Source organism: Salvelinus fontinalis, chromosome 24, assembly GCF_029448725.1.
Source record: "Salvelinus fontinalis isolate EN_2023a chromosome 24, ASM2944872v1, whole genome shotgun sequence".
NCBI lineage: Eukaryota > Metazoa > Chordata > Actinopteri > Salmoniformes > Salmonidae > Salvelinus > Salvelinus fontinalis.
This window is the reverse complement of record NC_074688.1, coordinates 44,616,291-44,630,284: the sequence shown is the minus strand read 5'-3', so window position 1 is coordinate 44,630,284 and position 13,994 is coordinate 44,616,291. Positions and strand designations below refer to the sequence as shown.

At 46.2% G+C, this 13,994-nt stretch overlaps 1 protein-coding gene across 1 annotated transcript; it reads right to left on the bottom strand.

Annotated features, from left to right (window-relative positions):
* Positions 1–248: 248 nt before the first annotated feature.
* lpar6a (lysophosphatidic acid receptor 6a) lies at positions 249–4,351 on the bottom strand. The gene has a single exon (XM_055880779.1). The coding sequence runs from the start codon at positions 3,328–3,330 to the stop codon at positions 2,161–2,163; it is 1,170 nt and encodes a 389-aa protein (XP_055736754.1). The 5' UTR covers positions 3,331–4,351; the 3' UTR covers positions 249–2,160.
* Between the last annotated feature and the right edge of the window lie 9,643 nt (positions 4,352–13,994).

Sequence of the window (13,994 nt, the reverse complement as noted above, 5' to 3'; positions counted from 1 at the left end):
GGCTTAAAGTGACTGATTGTATTATATTGACATCTTATTTTGGTTATAAAGAAGAATCTATTTTTGAAAACCATCTTTATAAACCCATTATGCGTTGTGTGAAGAAAATCTGCAAAATAAACAAACTCCATCTATAGCCTACTGTTGTTTAGTGATGTTACATTTCCGGGAACTGAGACGATTCTATCTCGGTGTTTACACAAAACTTTTTCCCTTTTAGTTTTGTAACAAAAGCTTTCACATGAATATTCAACTTTTTTGCATATTTTTTATTTTATTTCCCGGCAAGCGGTGATTCGTGGCATAAAACAACAGTGCAGTATTTACCGATTCCTGTGTCAAGTGCAATTGTCTTGTACGAGACGATATACAATAAAGTGCCTACTACGAGTTTTTAGGATTTAAAAATCTCCTCAGGCACACACAGTATACTGTATACTCATAAAACACTTCTAAGACCTGTTTTCAGATACATACACAATTTGAAAATATCAAAACTAACATCACTGAGATACACAAAGCAATCTTTAGCCTGATATTTCTCAAGTTGACTGAAATCGAGGCCATGGTAATAAAGTTAGCGCTGCCATGAAAACAGATTCATTGGTAGCTACATGTTACACTGCTAGCAGTCCTGTTCTCTCTCTCTCTCTCCCTCTCTCTCTCTATGTCTCTGTCTCTCTCTCTCTCTGTCTCTGTCTCTCTCTGTCTCTGTCTCTCTCTGTCTCTCTCTGTCTCTCTCTCTGTCTGTCTCTCTCTCTGTCTGTCTCTCTCTCTCTCTCTCTCTCTCTCTCTGTGTCTCTCTCTGTCTCTCTCTGTCTCTCTCTCTGTCTGTCTCTCTCTCTGTCTCTCTCTGTCTCTCTCTCTCTCTGTCTCTCTCTCTCTCTCTGTCTATCTCTGTCTCTCTCTATCTCTCTCTGTCTCTCTTTCTCTCTCTCTGTCTGTCTCTTTCTCTCTCTCTGTCTGTCTCTGTCTGTCTCTCTCTCTCTCTCTCTCTGTGTCTCTCTCTCTCTCTCTCTCTATCTGTCTCTGTCTCTCTCTCTCTCTCTCTGTCTCTCTCTCTCTCTCTCTGTCTCTCTCTGTCTCTCTCTCTCTCTCTCTCCAGTGATCACAATCCATTCCAATTCATATTTTTCAGAAGTTTAATAACTTTTGTCTGGCACAATTATTGTGCAAAAACAGTTGTAATTCCACAAGGGGATGTTAGTTAGTTATATATATTAAATTAACATATTAACTAACAGGGGATCAACTAAGACAACCTGTATAGTGTAGGGTAGACTGTCTGGTAGATATGGCATGGACAGTCACAGGGGCCTGGTCCATGTTGCAGCCCTGAGATAAACACTGAAATCCTATAAGTATGTCCTCGATTCCTTGCTGATGCCTCAGCAGTCCTCCTCAAAGTCCAATGTCTCCAACGTCTCCCAGAGGCTTGCTGATAATCCATTGTGCTTGATGTTAATCCAGTGTGTGTGTAATGTCTGTATGTGTATTTGTATTTATCAATTAAATTCACAAGTCTTAAGTCCAGAACTACAGATAGATAGAACCATTTAGAGACCCTGGGTGCTACTGCTAGCAACCAGCCAGTCAGTCTCTACATCCCTATTGTGTGGTGTAGCCAGACAGACAGACAACCAGACAACCAGCCAGCCAACCAGCCATCCAGTCAGCCAGTCAGCCTGCCATTAAGCCAGCCAGTCAGTTAACCAGGCAACCAGCCAGCCAGTCAGTTAACCAGTCAACCAGCCATCCAGTCAGCCAGTAAGCCTGCCATTAAGCCAGTCAGTCAGTTAACCAGTCAACCAGCCATTAAGCCAGCCAGTCAGTTAACCAGTCAACCAGCCATCTAGTTAGCCAGTAAGCCTGCCATTAAGCCAGCCAGTCAGTTAACCAGCCATCCAACCAACCAGCCAGTCAGTTAACCAGTCAACCAGCCATCCAATCAGCCATTAAGCCAGCCAGTCAGTTAACCAGTCAACCAGCCATCCAATCAGCCATTAAGCCAGCCAGTCAGTTAACCAGTCAACCAACCAACCAGCCAGTCAGTTAACCAGTCAACCAGCCATCCAGTCAGCCAGTAAGCCTGCCATACAGCCAGCCAGTCAGTTAACCAGTCAACCAGCCAGCCAGTCAGTCCCTCCACACCCCCCAGTGTCACACAGAAGACTCTGTGTTGTTAAACACCTTGTTTTTCAGTGTCCTCAGGCTGCAGTGGATGTTAGAGCTGGTCTCACTCTGCAGCGCCTCAGAGAACTTAATGTCGTAGGCCTGGCTGATCGTGGATTTCCTCTTGATAGAGTTCTGGATGGTCTCCGAGGTAAAGTAGTAGATGATCGGGTCGAAGCAGCAGTTAGACACAGCGATACAGAGAGCGATAGGATAGATAGTTCGGACTACGGTCTCTGCAGCGCAGCCCTTCAGGTTCCCGGTGCGAACCAAGGCATAGAAGACTAGGTTGACGTTATACGGGATGAAACAAAAGCAAAAGATGAAGAGATGAACCACGATCATTCGAAGGATCTTGGTTTTGTTGAGTTTCCCCCCACGGCTGATGGTCTGAGGTCTCCTCAGGGTCTGGAGAACCATGACGGAACATACCACGTTGAGGAGCAGGGGGATCAGGAAACCCACCGTCTCGATGAAGATGACCATCTTGGAGAGGTGGGACTTCCACTGCGTGGACGAGAAGTTCTCGAAACAGAACCGTGCGGTGGAGTGGTTGTGTTGTAGTGACGTGGTCTCCAGTTTAAAACCTGTCGGTAGACTCCCCGCCAACACCAGCACCCAGACCGCCACGCACACCATTTTAGCGTTCCTCTTTGTCCTCAACGCCCGTGACCTGAGCGGGTGAACGATGGCCAGGAACCGATCCACACTGATACAGGTGAGGAATAGAATACTCCCGTACATGTTGGTATAAAATAACGACACAGAGAGCTTGCAGAGTACCCCGCCGAACGGCCAGTCCTGGTTGAGGAAGTAGAAAACCCTGAGAGGCAGTGTGAAGACGAAGAGAAGGTCTGACACCACTAGGTTGATCATGTAGGTCGTCGTCTCGTTCCTCAACTTGAGAGAACAGGTGAATATATACATGGCTGCCATGTTAGTGATCAACCCTACAATGAACACCAGGCTGAACACGGTGCTGTAGAGAGGATACTTAAAGCCATCGTTCTTGGTGCAGTTGGAATTGTCTGAGGCAACGGAAGAGTTGTGGTGAGGCAAAGGGGTGACGGTTGACCTGATAATCCCGCCGAGACCGTAGTTCATCAGGGTGAAGTTGTCCGTCGACATGGCCAGTGGGAGCAGGGTGGTATTGTTCATGTTGTCGAGGAAACAAGGGAACGGTGAGAGGTGCCGGTGGGTTGTGTAACAACTATATACAATGAAAGTATTTCCCTCAATTCTTGGTCCCAATCCACCATGAATGCCCAGCGAGGCACAACACAAAGGCAGAACACAAAACGCCTCTAAAGTGTCACAGTGTAAAACTCTTGAACAACCGTTAAAACGCCAAGGCTTTCATTCCAAAATCGCCATGATCACTATGGTTTCCTACCCCATTTTGTTGACATGTTGGTGACGGTGTTGTTGGAAGAGGACCCCCTTCCTTCCCCAAGTACTGGGGATCCAAGCTGCAGCTTCCTCCTATTCTCCCCCTGCCCCCTTAACCCCTGCCGGCAGGACTCCGGCCCCGAGGCTGCAGGACTAACTGGCCCAGACAGAGAGCTGTACTTACTCAGATAGCAGCCAGCCACTCAGTCAGTCACAAAAAAAAAAATCCCTTTTTTTTTTTTTATATACTGCGCTCAGAATAACTCGTGTAACCGTTCTCCAGTCAAGTCCTCGCAGAGAAGAAGGGTTTAATAAAATATAATAATTCACTTGTGGAGAGTTCTTTATAGTAACCCTTTCCCCTCTTTTCTTGTCAAAATGTTTATCAATAGAATCCACGATCCTCCTTTGTCCTCTTTGTTTGAAAATGATCCAGGCTTTCCATCCTAGTTCTCCCGTAGTAAAGGTTTAAAGCAGTTGACGGTGTATCTGTGCTCTAAAGTTCAACCGCGTGTTGCTTTGTCCTGAGCGTAGAGTAGAGACTTGGAGAATTACGGTCCTCTTCAGTCCTCCGTGTGGGTGTGTGTGTGAGTGAGTCTCTGTTTCTCTTCAAGGTCTATTTCCTGCCCTCTCCTCTGTCGCCCTCCCTCTCTCTGTTTTTCTCTCTCTCTGTTTTTCTCTCTCTCCCCTCTGTTTTTGTCTGTGACAGCCTCAAGGGTATTGTACAGCTCACACATCCAGTGAGAGGAACACAGGCTTGTGGTATAGGAACGATTACTTCTCTCCCTGCCCTGCCCTGCCCTGCCTGCCTCCCTGCCTGCCTGCCTGCCTGCCTGCCTCCCTGCCTGCGTGCCTCCCTGCCTGCCTGCCTCCCTGCCTGCCTCCCTGCCTGCCTCCCTCCCTCCCTCCCTCCCTCCCTCCCTGCCTGCCTGCCTCCCTCCCTGCCTCCCTGCCCTGCAGACAGTTTTTTTGTGGTCTGAGAGGAGAGAATAGGCAGTTGTTTAGCCCCTCCCCCCTCTTCTCTTTGTCTGTTGACTGTGTGTGTGTGTGTGGGGGGGGGGGGGGGGGGGCACTCCATTTTCCCTTTCTGTGTCTCTTATTCCCTATAGTTTGACCCAGTCAAAAGGGGGACCAAATATGGAATAGGGTGCCATTTGGGACAGACAGAGTTTAGACAGGTCCAGTGGGCAGTATTGGGTTGAAGCGACCCTTTGGTTGGTGACAGGGTGAGTTTGGGCAGCTGTATTTCTCATTAACAGACATTCATGTGTTGTATTCTGAAAGGACCTTTAACACTGAGGTGGAATAAACAACTGCTTCTATTCACTGCTGCTTCAGATGCCTTTGTCAGTCAACAAGAGGTCAGGGCTCTCTATCTCCCCCCTCCCTCTCCTCTCTCTCTCTCTCTCCTCCCTCCCTCTCCTCTCTCTCCCCTTCTCTCCTCTCTCTCTCTCTCTCTCTCCCCTCTTTCTCTCTCCCCTCTTTCTCTCTCTCTCTCCCTCTCCTTCTCTCTCTCCTTCTCTATTCAATTCAAAGGGCTTTATTGGCATGGGAAACATATGTTTACATTGCCAAAGCAAGTGAAATAGATCATAAACACAAGTTAAATAAACAATAAAAAATGAACAGTGAACATTACACACTGTCTAAGTTTTTTTTTTTAAAGCACTGCTCTGTCCGTCTCTCCCTCCCTCTCCCTCTCCGTCTCCCTCTCTCCCTCCCTCAGCAGACTCTTTAATCCAAAGTGACTTATGGCATGACTGTGGGTTTTTGCCATTCAACCGGTGTGTTCAGGGGAGACAGAGACAGGAGGGCAGAGCAGGTTAAAGTAGGTGTGGTATTAATCCTCTGGAACCTGACAGCTAATTTTAAACCCAAAATTCCAGAATTTATAAGTGCTTCTCTTTATTGTTCTGTGTTATTCCAATAGATCTGCTATTCATTTATTAGCAGTATTCTAATTCCAAATTCTATGGTTATTCAATGATGTGGAATTCTTTAAAGATTCTCAGCATTTCACAACAGTGAGATGGAACGCCTTTGGGCTTCTTGAGTTGTTGACACTGATCATTCAGTACTTTTCAACGTGTTTGAACAGTTTGAAATGGGCACAGCGTTTATCAAACATAAAAAAAAAAAAAACGTTATTACGCCAATCCCAGGACTGGATATCTTTTAAACTATTAGCATCATTGCATCATTCGTTTTAAAAACCACATCTACACAACAAGCACCTGAACCGAGGATTGGATTCTCACTTCGCTTTGCCACCTCAAATCTAATTCCTCATTCTTTGGAGAAAATAACTTTTACACCACATGACTTTGCAGCACAGCAAACCCCCAAAAATGTTCGAACAAACAAATATAGGACAGCGAGACAATGTTTATGACCAAGGCCCCTTTCTTCTTCACCTCCAGTTGGCCACAACATAAACACCATCGAGGTTACAAACAAACGTTTTAGATAAACATGGAACCATTGTCCTCGAAGCAACAACAACAAAAAAAAACGTTCCACTCAGCACATTAAAAAACCAAGCGCTTCACATGCGATTCAGTCAGTGTGTGGTTGTGGCTAAAGCACAAACATGTGGTAAGAATCCCAGAACCGTTAAACCTCCCCACAATGCCAGGAAACAGCCAACTGCCTCCAGGCCCCAAGGCATTCAGTCTCCAAATTCAGTCTTCAAATACGGAGACAAAACAAAAAAACATCAAAGTCAAAATGTGAAATCATTATGTCATGTGATCAATGCTATGTACTGTGTGAGGGACAAAGGGTGGTTGGATACCAGATGGATAATCTGTTGAAAATGCCATTTAAATAGATGGATACTATTAGTATTAGTTAGACAGTATCCTGGTGTCTCAGTCTGGTGTATTAGTTAGACAGTATCCTGGTGTCTCAGTCTGGTGTATTAGACAGTATCCTGGTGTCTCAGTCTGGTGTATTAGACAGTATCCTGGTGTCTCAGTCTGGTGTATTAGACAGTATCCTGGTGTCTCAGTCTGGTGTATTAGACAGTATCCTGGTGTCTCAGTCTGGTGTATTAGACAGTATTCTGGTGTCTCAGTCTGGTGTATTAGACAGTATCCTGGTGTCTCAGTCTGGTGTATTAGACAGTATCCTGGTGTCTCAGTCTGGTGTATTAGACAGTATCCTGGTGTCTCAGTCTGGTGTATTAGACAGTATCCTGGTGTCTCAGTCTGGTGTATTAGACAGTATCCTGGTGTCTCAGTCTGGTGTATTAGACAGTATCCTGGTGTCTCAGTCTGGTGTATTAGACAGTATTCTGGTGTCTCAGTCTGGTGTATTAGACAGTATTCTGGTGTCTCAGTCTGGTGTATTAGACAGTATCCTGGTGTCTCAGTCTGGTGTATTAGACAGTATCCTGGTGTCTCAGTCTGGTGTATTAGACAGTATCCTGGTGTCTCAGTCTGGTGTATTAGACAGTATCCTGGTGTCTCAGTCTGGTGTATTAGACAGTATCCTGGTGTCTCAGTCTGGTGTATTAGACAGTATCCTGGTGTCTCAGTCTGGTGTATTAGACAGTATCCTGGTGTCTCAGTCTGGTGTATTAGACAGTATCCTGGTGTCTCAGTCTGGTGTATTAGACAGTATCCTGGTGTCTCAGTCTGGTGTATTAGACAGTATCCTGGTGTCTCAGTCTGGTGTATTAGACAGTATCCTGGTGTCTCAGTCTGGTGTATTAGACAGTATCCTGGTGTCTCAGTCTGGTGTATTAGTTAGACAGTATCCTGGTCTGAACAGTCAGTTGCCTCAGTCTGCACAGGAGGTACAGTAGTTGCTGTCTTTTTTGATTGATGTTCTGAGTATTGGCATTAAAAGTGATTGTGCAGTCCATGATAGTTCCCAGGTACCTAAATCTCCCCTCTCTCTCTCTCTCTCTCTCTCTCTCTCCACCACCCAGGACTAGTTGGCTCACTGTTTCTGCCTTCCACCGGAAATCAATGAGCAGTTATTTTGTTTTTGAGTGTGAGGAAATTGATACCTGAACCCTGTTTATTTCTGTTGGGAAATGCAGTGTGTCAACTGAGAGGTCTGCAAGGCCATTGTCATCTCCATATTTCACTGCTAAGCAGTCCCCGTCAGAGCCTCTCAGGTCATTGGTGTATACGGAGAATAGGACTGGGGAGATGACAGTTCCTTGAGGGGGGAAACTAGTAGATGTACACAGAGGAAGGGATGTTGTGTTGTTGAACTTGACATACTGTTACTTATTCAGCAGGAAGTCCAGCACCCACAAAGTCATTTTGGGTCCAGCTGTTGGCGGGAGAGTTTGTCACATAGAAGGGTGAGACTGCATGCAGTTAAAAGCAGAGAAGTCCAGGAAAAAGATGCACACATTTATTTATTAATATAACCTTTATTTACCTAGGCAAGTCAGTTAAGAACAAATTCGTATTTACAATGACGGCCTACCCCGGCCAAACCCTTACCCGGACGATGCTGGGCCAATTGTGCTCTGCCCTGTGGGACTCCCAATCACGTCCGGTTGTGATACAGTCTGGACTCGAACCAGGGTCTGTAGTAAACGTCTCTAGCACTGAGATGCAGTGCCTTAGACTGATGCGCGACTCGGCGAGTCCCTCTCCAGCTGTGCGACTCGGCGAGTCCCTCTCCAGCTGTGCGACTCGGCGAGTCCCTCTCCAGCTGTGCGACTCGGCGAGTCCCTCTCCAGCTGTGCGACTCGGCGAGTCCCTCTCCAGCTGTGCGACTCGGCGAGTCCCTCTCCAGCTGTGCGAGTCGGCGAGTCCCTCTCCAGCTGTGCGAGTCGGCGAGTCCCTCTCCAGCTGTGCGAGTCCCTCTCCAGCTGTGCGACTCGGCGAGTCCCTCTCCAGCTGTGCGACTCGGCGAGTCCCTCTCCAGCTGTGCGACTCGGCGAGTCCCTCTCCAGCTGTGCGAGTCCCTCTCCAGCTGTGCAACTCGGCGAGTCCCTCTCCAGCTGTGCGAGTCCCTCTCCAGCTGTGCGACTCGGCGAGTCCCTCTCCAGCTGTGCGACTCGGCGAGTCCCTCTCCAGCTGTGCGACTCGGCGAGTCCCTCTCCAGCTGTGCGACTCGGCGAGTCCCTCTCCAGCTGTGCGACTCGGCGAGTCCCTCTCCAGCTGTGCGACTCGGCGAGTCCCTCTCCAGCTGTGCGACTCGGCGAGTCCCTCTCCAGCTGTGCGACTCGGCGAGTCCCTCTCCAGCTGTGCGACTCGGCGAGTCCCTCTCCAGCTGTGCGACTCGGCGAGTCCCTCTCCAGCTGTGCGACTCGGCGAGTCCCTCTCCAGCTGTGCGACTCGGCGAGTCCCTCTACAGCTGTGTCACAACACAGTCAGGACCTGCATCCTCCATTGATCTGTTTCTTTCTGAATGCAAACTGCTTTTGGGTCAAAGACTCCATCCACATGAGACGTGAGAGTACCAAGCACTCAATGAACTTCACAACAACTATCGTTAAGGACGATAGTCATTCATTCAGCGGAGGAGGGGGGGTCTTCTTTGGAACTTACAGCATGAACTGTCATGTTGTCCAACCAATCAAAGGATCAGAGAATTAATCTAGTACTTAAAGCATAAGCTACAGCTAGTTAGCACTGTGGTGCATAAAATGTGGTGAGTAGTTGACTCAAAGAGACAGACAATAACTGAAGAGTTAAAATAGACAGAGAGAGATAGCTATATTTTGTTGTTTTTTTCCCTTTCAGTTTACCCTTTCATTTACTGAGCTAATTTAGCCTACTCAACAACTTGACTCAGAGACGAACGCTATTTATATTTACACTGGCCAGTTTATTAGGTACAGCACCCCGTTCACCAAAATGGTTAGTTGCAACAGACAGTGAGTCACGTGGTCGTGGGTTGCTACATAAAGCAAGCGGACGTTTGATTGAACGATAGCATGAGGAAAAACGAGTGACCTAAGCGACTTTGAGCGTGGTATGATTGTCGGTTCCAGTATCTCAGAAACGGCCGACATCCTGTGATTTTCACGCACAACAGTATCTAAGGGTTGACAGAGAATTGGTGTGACAAACAAAAAGCATCAGATATCAGGAGTCCTCTAGCTATAGAATCACTCCTGGAGATATCAGGAGTCCTCTAGCTATAGAATCACTCCTGGAGATATCAGGAGACCTCTATAATCCCTCCTGGAGATATCAGGAGATAACAGGAGTCCTCTAGCTATAGAATCAATCCTGGAGATATCAGGACTCCTCTAGCTATAGAATCACTCATGGAGATAACAGGAGTCCTCTAGCTATAGAATCACTGCTGGAGATATCAGGAGTCCTCTAGCTATAGAATCACTCCTGGAGATATCAGGAGTCCTCTAGCTCTAGAATCACTCCTGGAGATATCAGGAGTCCTCTAGCTATATAATCACTCCTAGAGATATCAGGAGTCCTCTAGCTATAGAATCACTCCTGGAGATATCAGGAGATATCAGGAGTCCTCTAGCTATAGAATCACTCCTGGAGATAACATGAGTCCTCTAGCTATAGAATCACTAATGGAGATATCAGGAGATATCAGGAGTCCTCTAGCTATAGAATCACTCCTGGAGATAACATGAGTCCTCTAGCTATAGAATCACTCCTGGAGATAACAGGAGTCCTCTAGCTATAGAATCAATCCTGGAGATATCAGGAGATAACAGGAGTCCTCTAGCTATAGAATCACTCCTGAAGATATCAGGACTCCTCTAGCTATAGAATCACTCATGGAGATAACAGGAGTCCTCTAGCTATAGAATCACACCTGGAGATATCAGGAGTCCTCTGGCTATAGAATCACTCCTGGAGATATCAGGAGTCCTCTAGCTCTAGAATCACTCCTGGAGATATCAGGAGTCCTCTAGCTATATAATCACTCCTAGAGATATCAGGAGTCCTCTAGCTATAGAATCACTACTGGAGATAACTGGAGTCCTCTAGCTCTAGAATCACTCCTGGAGATAACAGGAGTCCTCTAGCTATAGAATCACTCCTGGAGATATCAGGAGATATCAGGAGTCCTCTAGCTATAGAATCACTCCTGGAGATAACATGAGTCCTCTAGCTATAGAATCACTCCTGGAGATATCAGGAGATATCAGGAGTCCTCTAGCTATAGAATCACTCCTGGAGATAACATGAGTCCTCTAGCTATAGAATCACTCCTGGAGATAACAGGAGTCCTCTAGCTATAGAATCACTCCTGGAGATATCAGGAGTTATCAGGAGTCCTCTAGCTATATAATCACTCCTGGAGATATCAGGAGTCCTCTAGATATAGAATCACTCCTGGAGATATCAGGAGATATCAGGAGTCCTCTAGCTATAGAATCACTCCTGGAGATAACAGGAGATATCAGGAGTCCTCTAGCTATAGAATCACTCCTGGAGTCATCAGGAGTCCTCTAGCTATAGAATCAATCATGGAGTCATCAGGAGTCCTCTAGCTATAGAATCACTCCTGGAGTCATCAGGAGTCCTCTAGCTATAGAATCACTCCTGGAGATATCAGGAGTCCTCTAGCTATAGAATCACTCCTGGAGATAACAGGAGTCCTCTAGCTATAGAATCACTCCTGGAGATAACAGGAGATATCAGGAGTCCTCTAGCTGAATAATCACTCCTGGAGATATCAGGAGTCCTCTAGCTATAGAATCACTCCTGGAGATATCAGGAGTCCTCTAATTATAGAATCACTCCTGGAGATATCAGGAGTCCTCTAGCTATAGAATCACTCCTGGAGATAACAGGAGTCCTCTAGCTATAGAATCACTCCTGGAGATAACAGGAGATATCAGGAGTCCTCTAGCTCTAGAATCACTCCTGGAGTCATCAGGAGTCCTCTAGTTATAGAACCACTCCTGGAGATAACAGGAGATATCAGGAGTCCTCTAGCTATAGAATCCCTCCGGGAGATATCAGGAGTCCTCTAGCTATAGAATCACTCCGGGAGATATCAGGAGTCCTCTAGCTATAGAATCACTCCTGGAGATAACAGGAGATATCAGGAGTCCTCTAGCTATAGAATCACTCCGGGAGATATCAGGAGTCCTCTAGCTATAGAATCACTCCGGGAGATATCAGGAGTCCTCTAGCTATAGAATCACTCCGGGAGATATCAGGAGTCCTCTAGCTATAGAATCACTCCTGGAGATATCAGGAGTCCTCTAGCTATAGAATCACTCCTGGATATATCAGGAGACCTCTAGCTATAGAATCACTCCTGGAGATATCAGGAGTCCTCTAGCTATAGAATCACTGCTGGAGATAACAGGAGTCCTCTAGCTATAGAATCACTCGTGGAGATAACAGGAGTCCTCTAGCTATAGAATCACTCCTGGAGATATCAGGAGTTATCAGGAGTCCTCTAGCTATAGAATCACTCCTGGAGATATCAGGAGTCCTCTAGCTATAGAATCACTCCTGGAGATAACAGGAGATAACTCCTGGAGATAACAGGAGATATCAGGAGTCCTCTAGCTATAGAATCACTCGTGGAGATAACAGGAGTCCTCTAGCTATAGAATCACTCCTGGAGATAACAGGAGTCCTCTAGCTATAGAATCACTCCTGGAGATATCAGGAGTCCTCTAGCTATAGAATCACTCCTGGAGATAACAGGAGATATCAGGAGTCCTCTAGCTATAGAATCACTCCTGGAGATATCAGGAGTCCTCTAGCTATAGAATCACTCCTGTAAATATCAGGAGTCCTCTAGCTATAGAATCACTCCTGGAGATAACAGGAGTCCTCTAGCTATAGAATCACTCCTGGAGATAACAGGAGATATCAGGAGTCCTCTAGCTGAATAATCACTCCTGGAGATATCAGGAGTCCTCTAGCTATAGAATCACTCCTGGAGATAACAGGAGATATCAGGAGTCCTCTAGCTATAGAATCACTCCTGGAGATATCAGGAGTCCTCTAGCTATAGAATCACTGCTGGAGATAACAGGAGATATCAGGAGTCCTCTAGCTATAGAATCACTCCTGGAGATATCAGGAGTCCTCTAGCTATAGAATCACTCCAGGAGATATCAGGAGTCCTCTAGATATAGAATCACTCCTGGAGATATCAGGAGTCCTCTAGCTATAGAATCACTCCTGGAGATAACATGAGTCCTCTAGCTATAGAATCACTCCTGGAGATATCTGGAGTCCTCTAGCTATAGAATCACTCCTGGAGAAATCAGGAGTCCTCTAGCTATAGAATCAATCCTGGAGATATCAGGAGATAACAGGAGTCCTCTAGCTATAGAATCACTCCTGAAGATATCAGGACTCCTCTAGCTATAGAATCACTCCTGGAGATAACAGGAGTCCTCTAGCTCTAGAATCACTCCTGGAGATATCAGGAGTCCTCTAGCTATAGAATCAATCCTGGAGATATCAGGAGTCCTCTAGCTATAGAATCACTGCTGGAGATAACTGGAGTCCTCTAGCTCTAGAATCACTCCTGGAGATAACAGGAGTCCTCTAGCTATAGAATCACTCCTGGAGATATCAGGAGATATCAGGAGTCCTCTAGCTATAGAATCACTCCTGGAGATAACATGAGTCCTCTAGCTATAGAATCACTCCTGGAGATAACAGGAGTCCTCTAGCTATAGAATCACTCCTGGAGATATCAGGAGATATCAGGAGTCCTCTAGCTATATAATCACTCGTGGAGATATCAGGAGTCCTCTAGCTATAGAATCACTCTTGGAGATATCAGGAGATATCAGGAGTCCTCTAGCTATAGAATCACTCCAGGAGATATCAGGAGTCCTGTAGATATAGAATCACTCCTGGAGATATCAGGAGTCCTCTAGCTATAGAATCACTCCTGGAGATATCAGGAGTCCTCTAGCTATAGAATCAATCCTGGAGATATCAGGAGATAACAGGAGTCCTCTAGCTATAGAATCACTCCTGAAGATATCAGGACTCCTCTAGCTATAGAATCACTCATGGAGATAACAGGAGTCCTCTAGCTATAGAAACACACCTGGAGATATCAGGAGTCCTCTAGCTATAGAATCACTCCTGGAGATATCAGGAGTCCTCTAGCTCTAGAATCACTCCTGGAGATATCAGGAGTCCTCTAGCTATATAATCACTCCTAGAGATATCAGGAGTCCTCTAGCTATAGAATCACTACTGGAGATAACTGGAGTCCTCTAGCTCTAGAATCACTCCTGGAGATAACAGGAGTCCTCTAGCTATAGAATCACTCCTGGAGATATCAGGAGTCCTCTAGCTATAGAATCACTCCTGGAGATAACATGAGTCCTCTAGCTATAGAATCACTAATGGAGATTTCAGGAGATATCAGGAGTCCTCTAGCTATAGAATCACTCCTGGAGATAACATGAGTCCTCTAGCTATAGAATCACTCCTGGAGATAACAGGAGTCCTCTAGCTATAGAATCAATCCTGGAGATATCA

What these genes read in the sequence shown, in the direction of transcription:
- lpar6a (XM_055880779.1), bottom strand. Translation starts at nt 3,330, where the DNA reads ATGAACAATACCACCCTGCTCCCACTGGCCATGTCGACGGACAACTTC.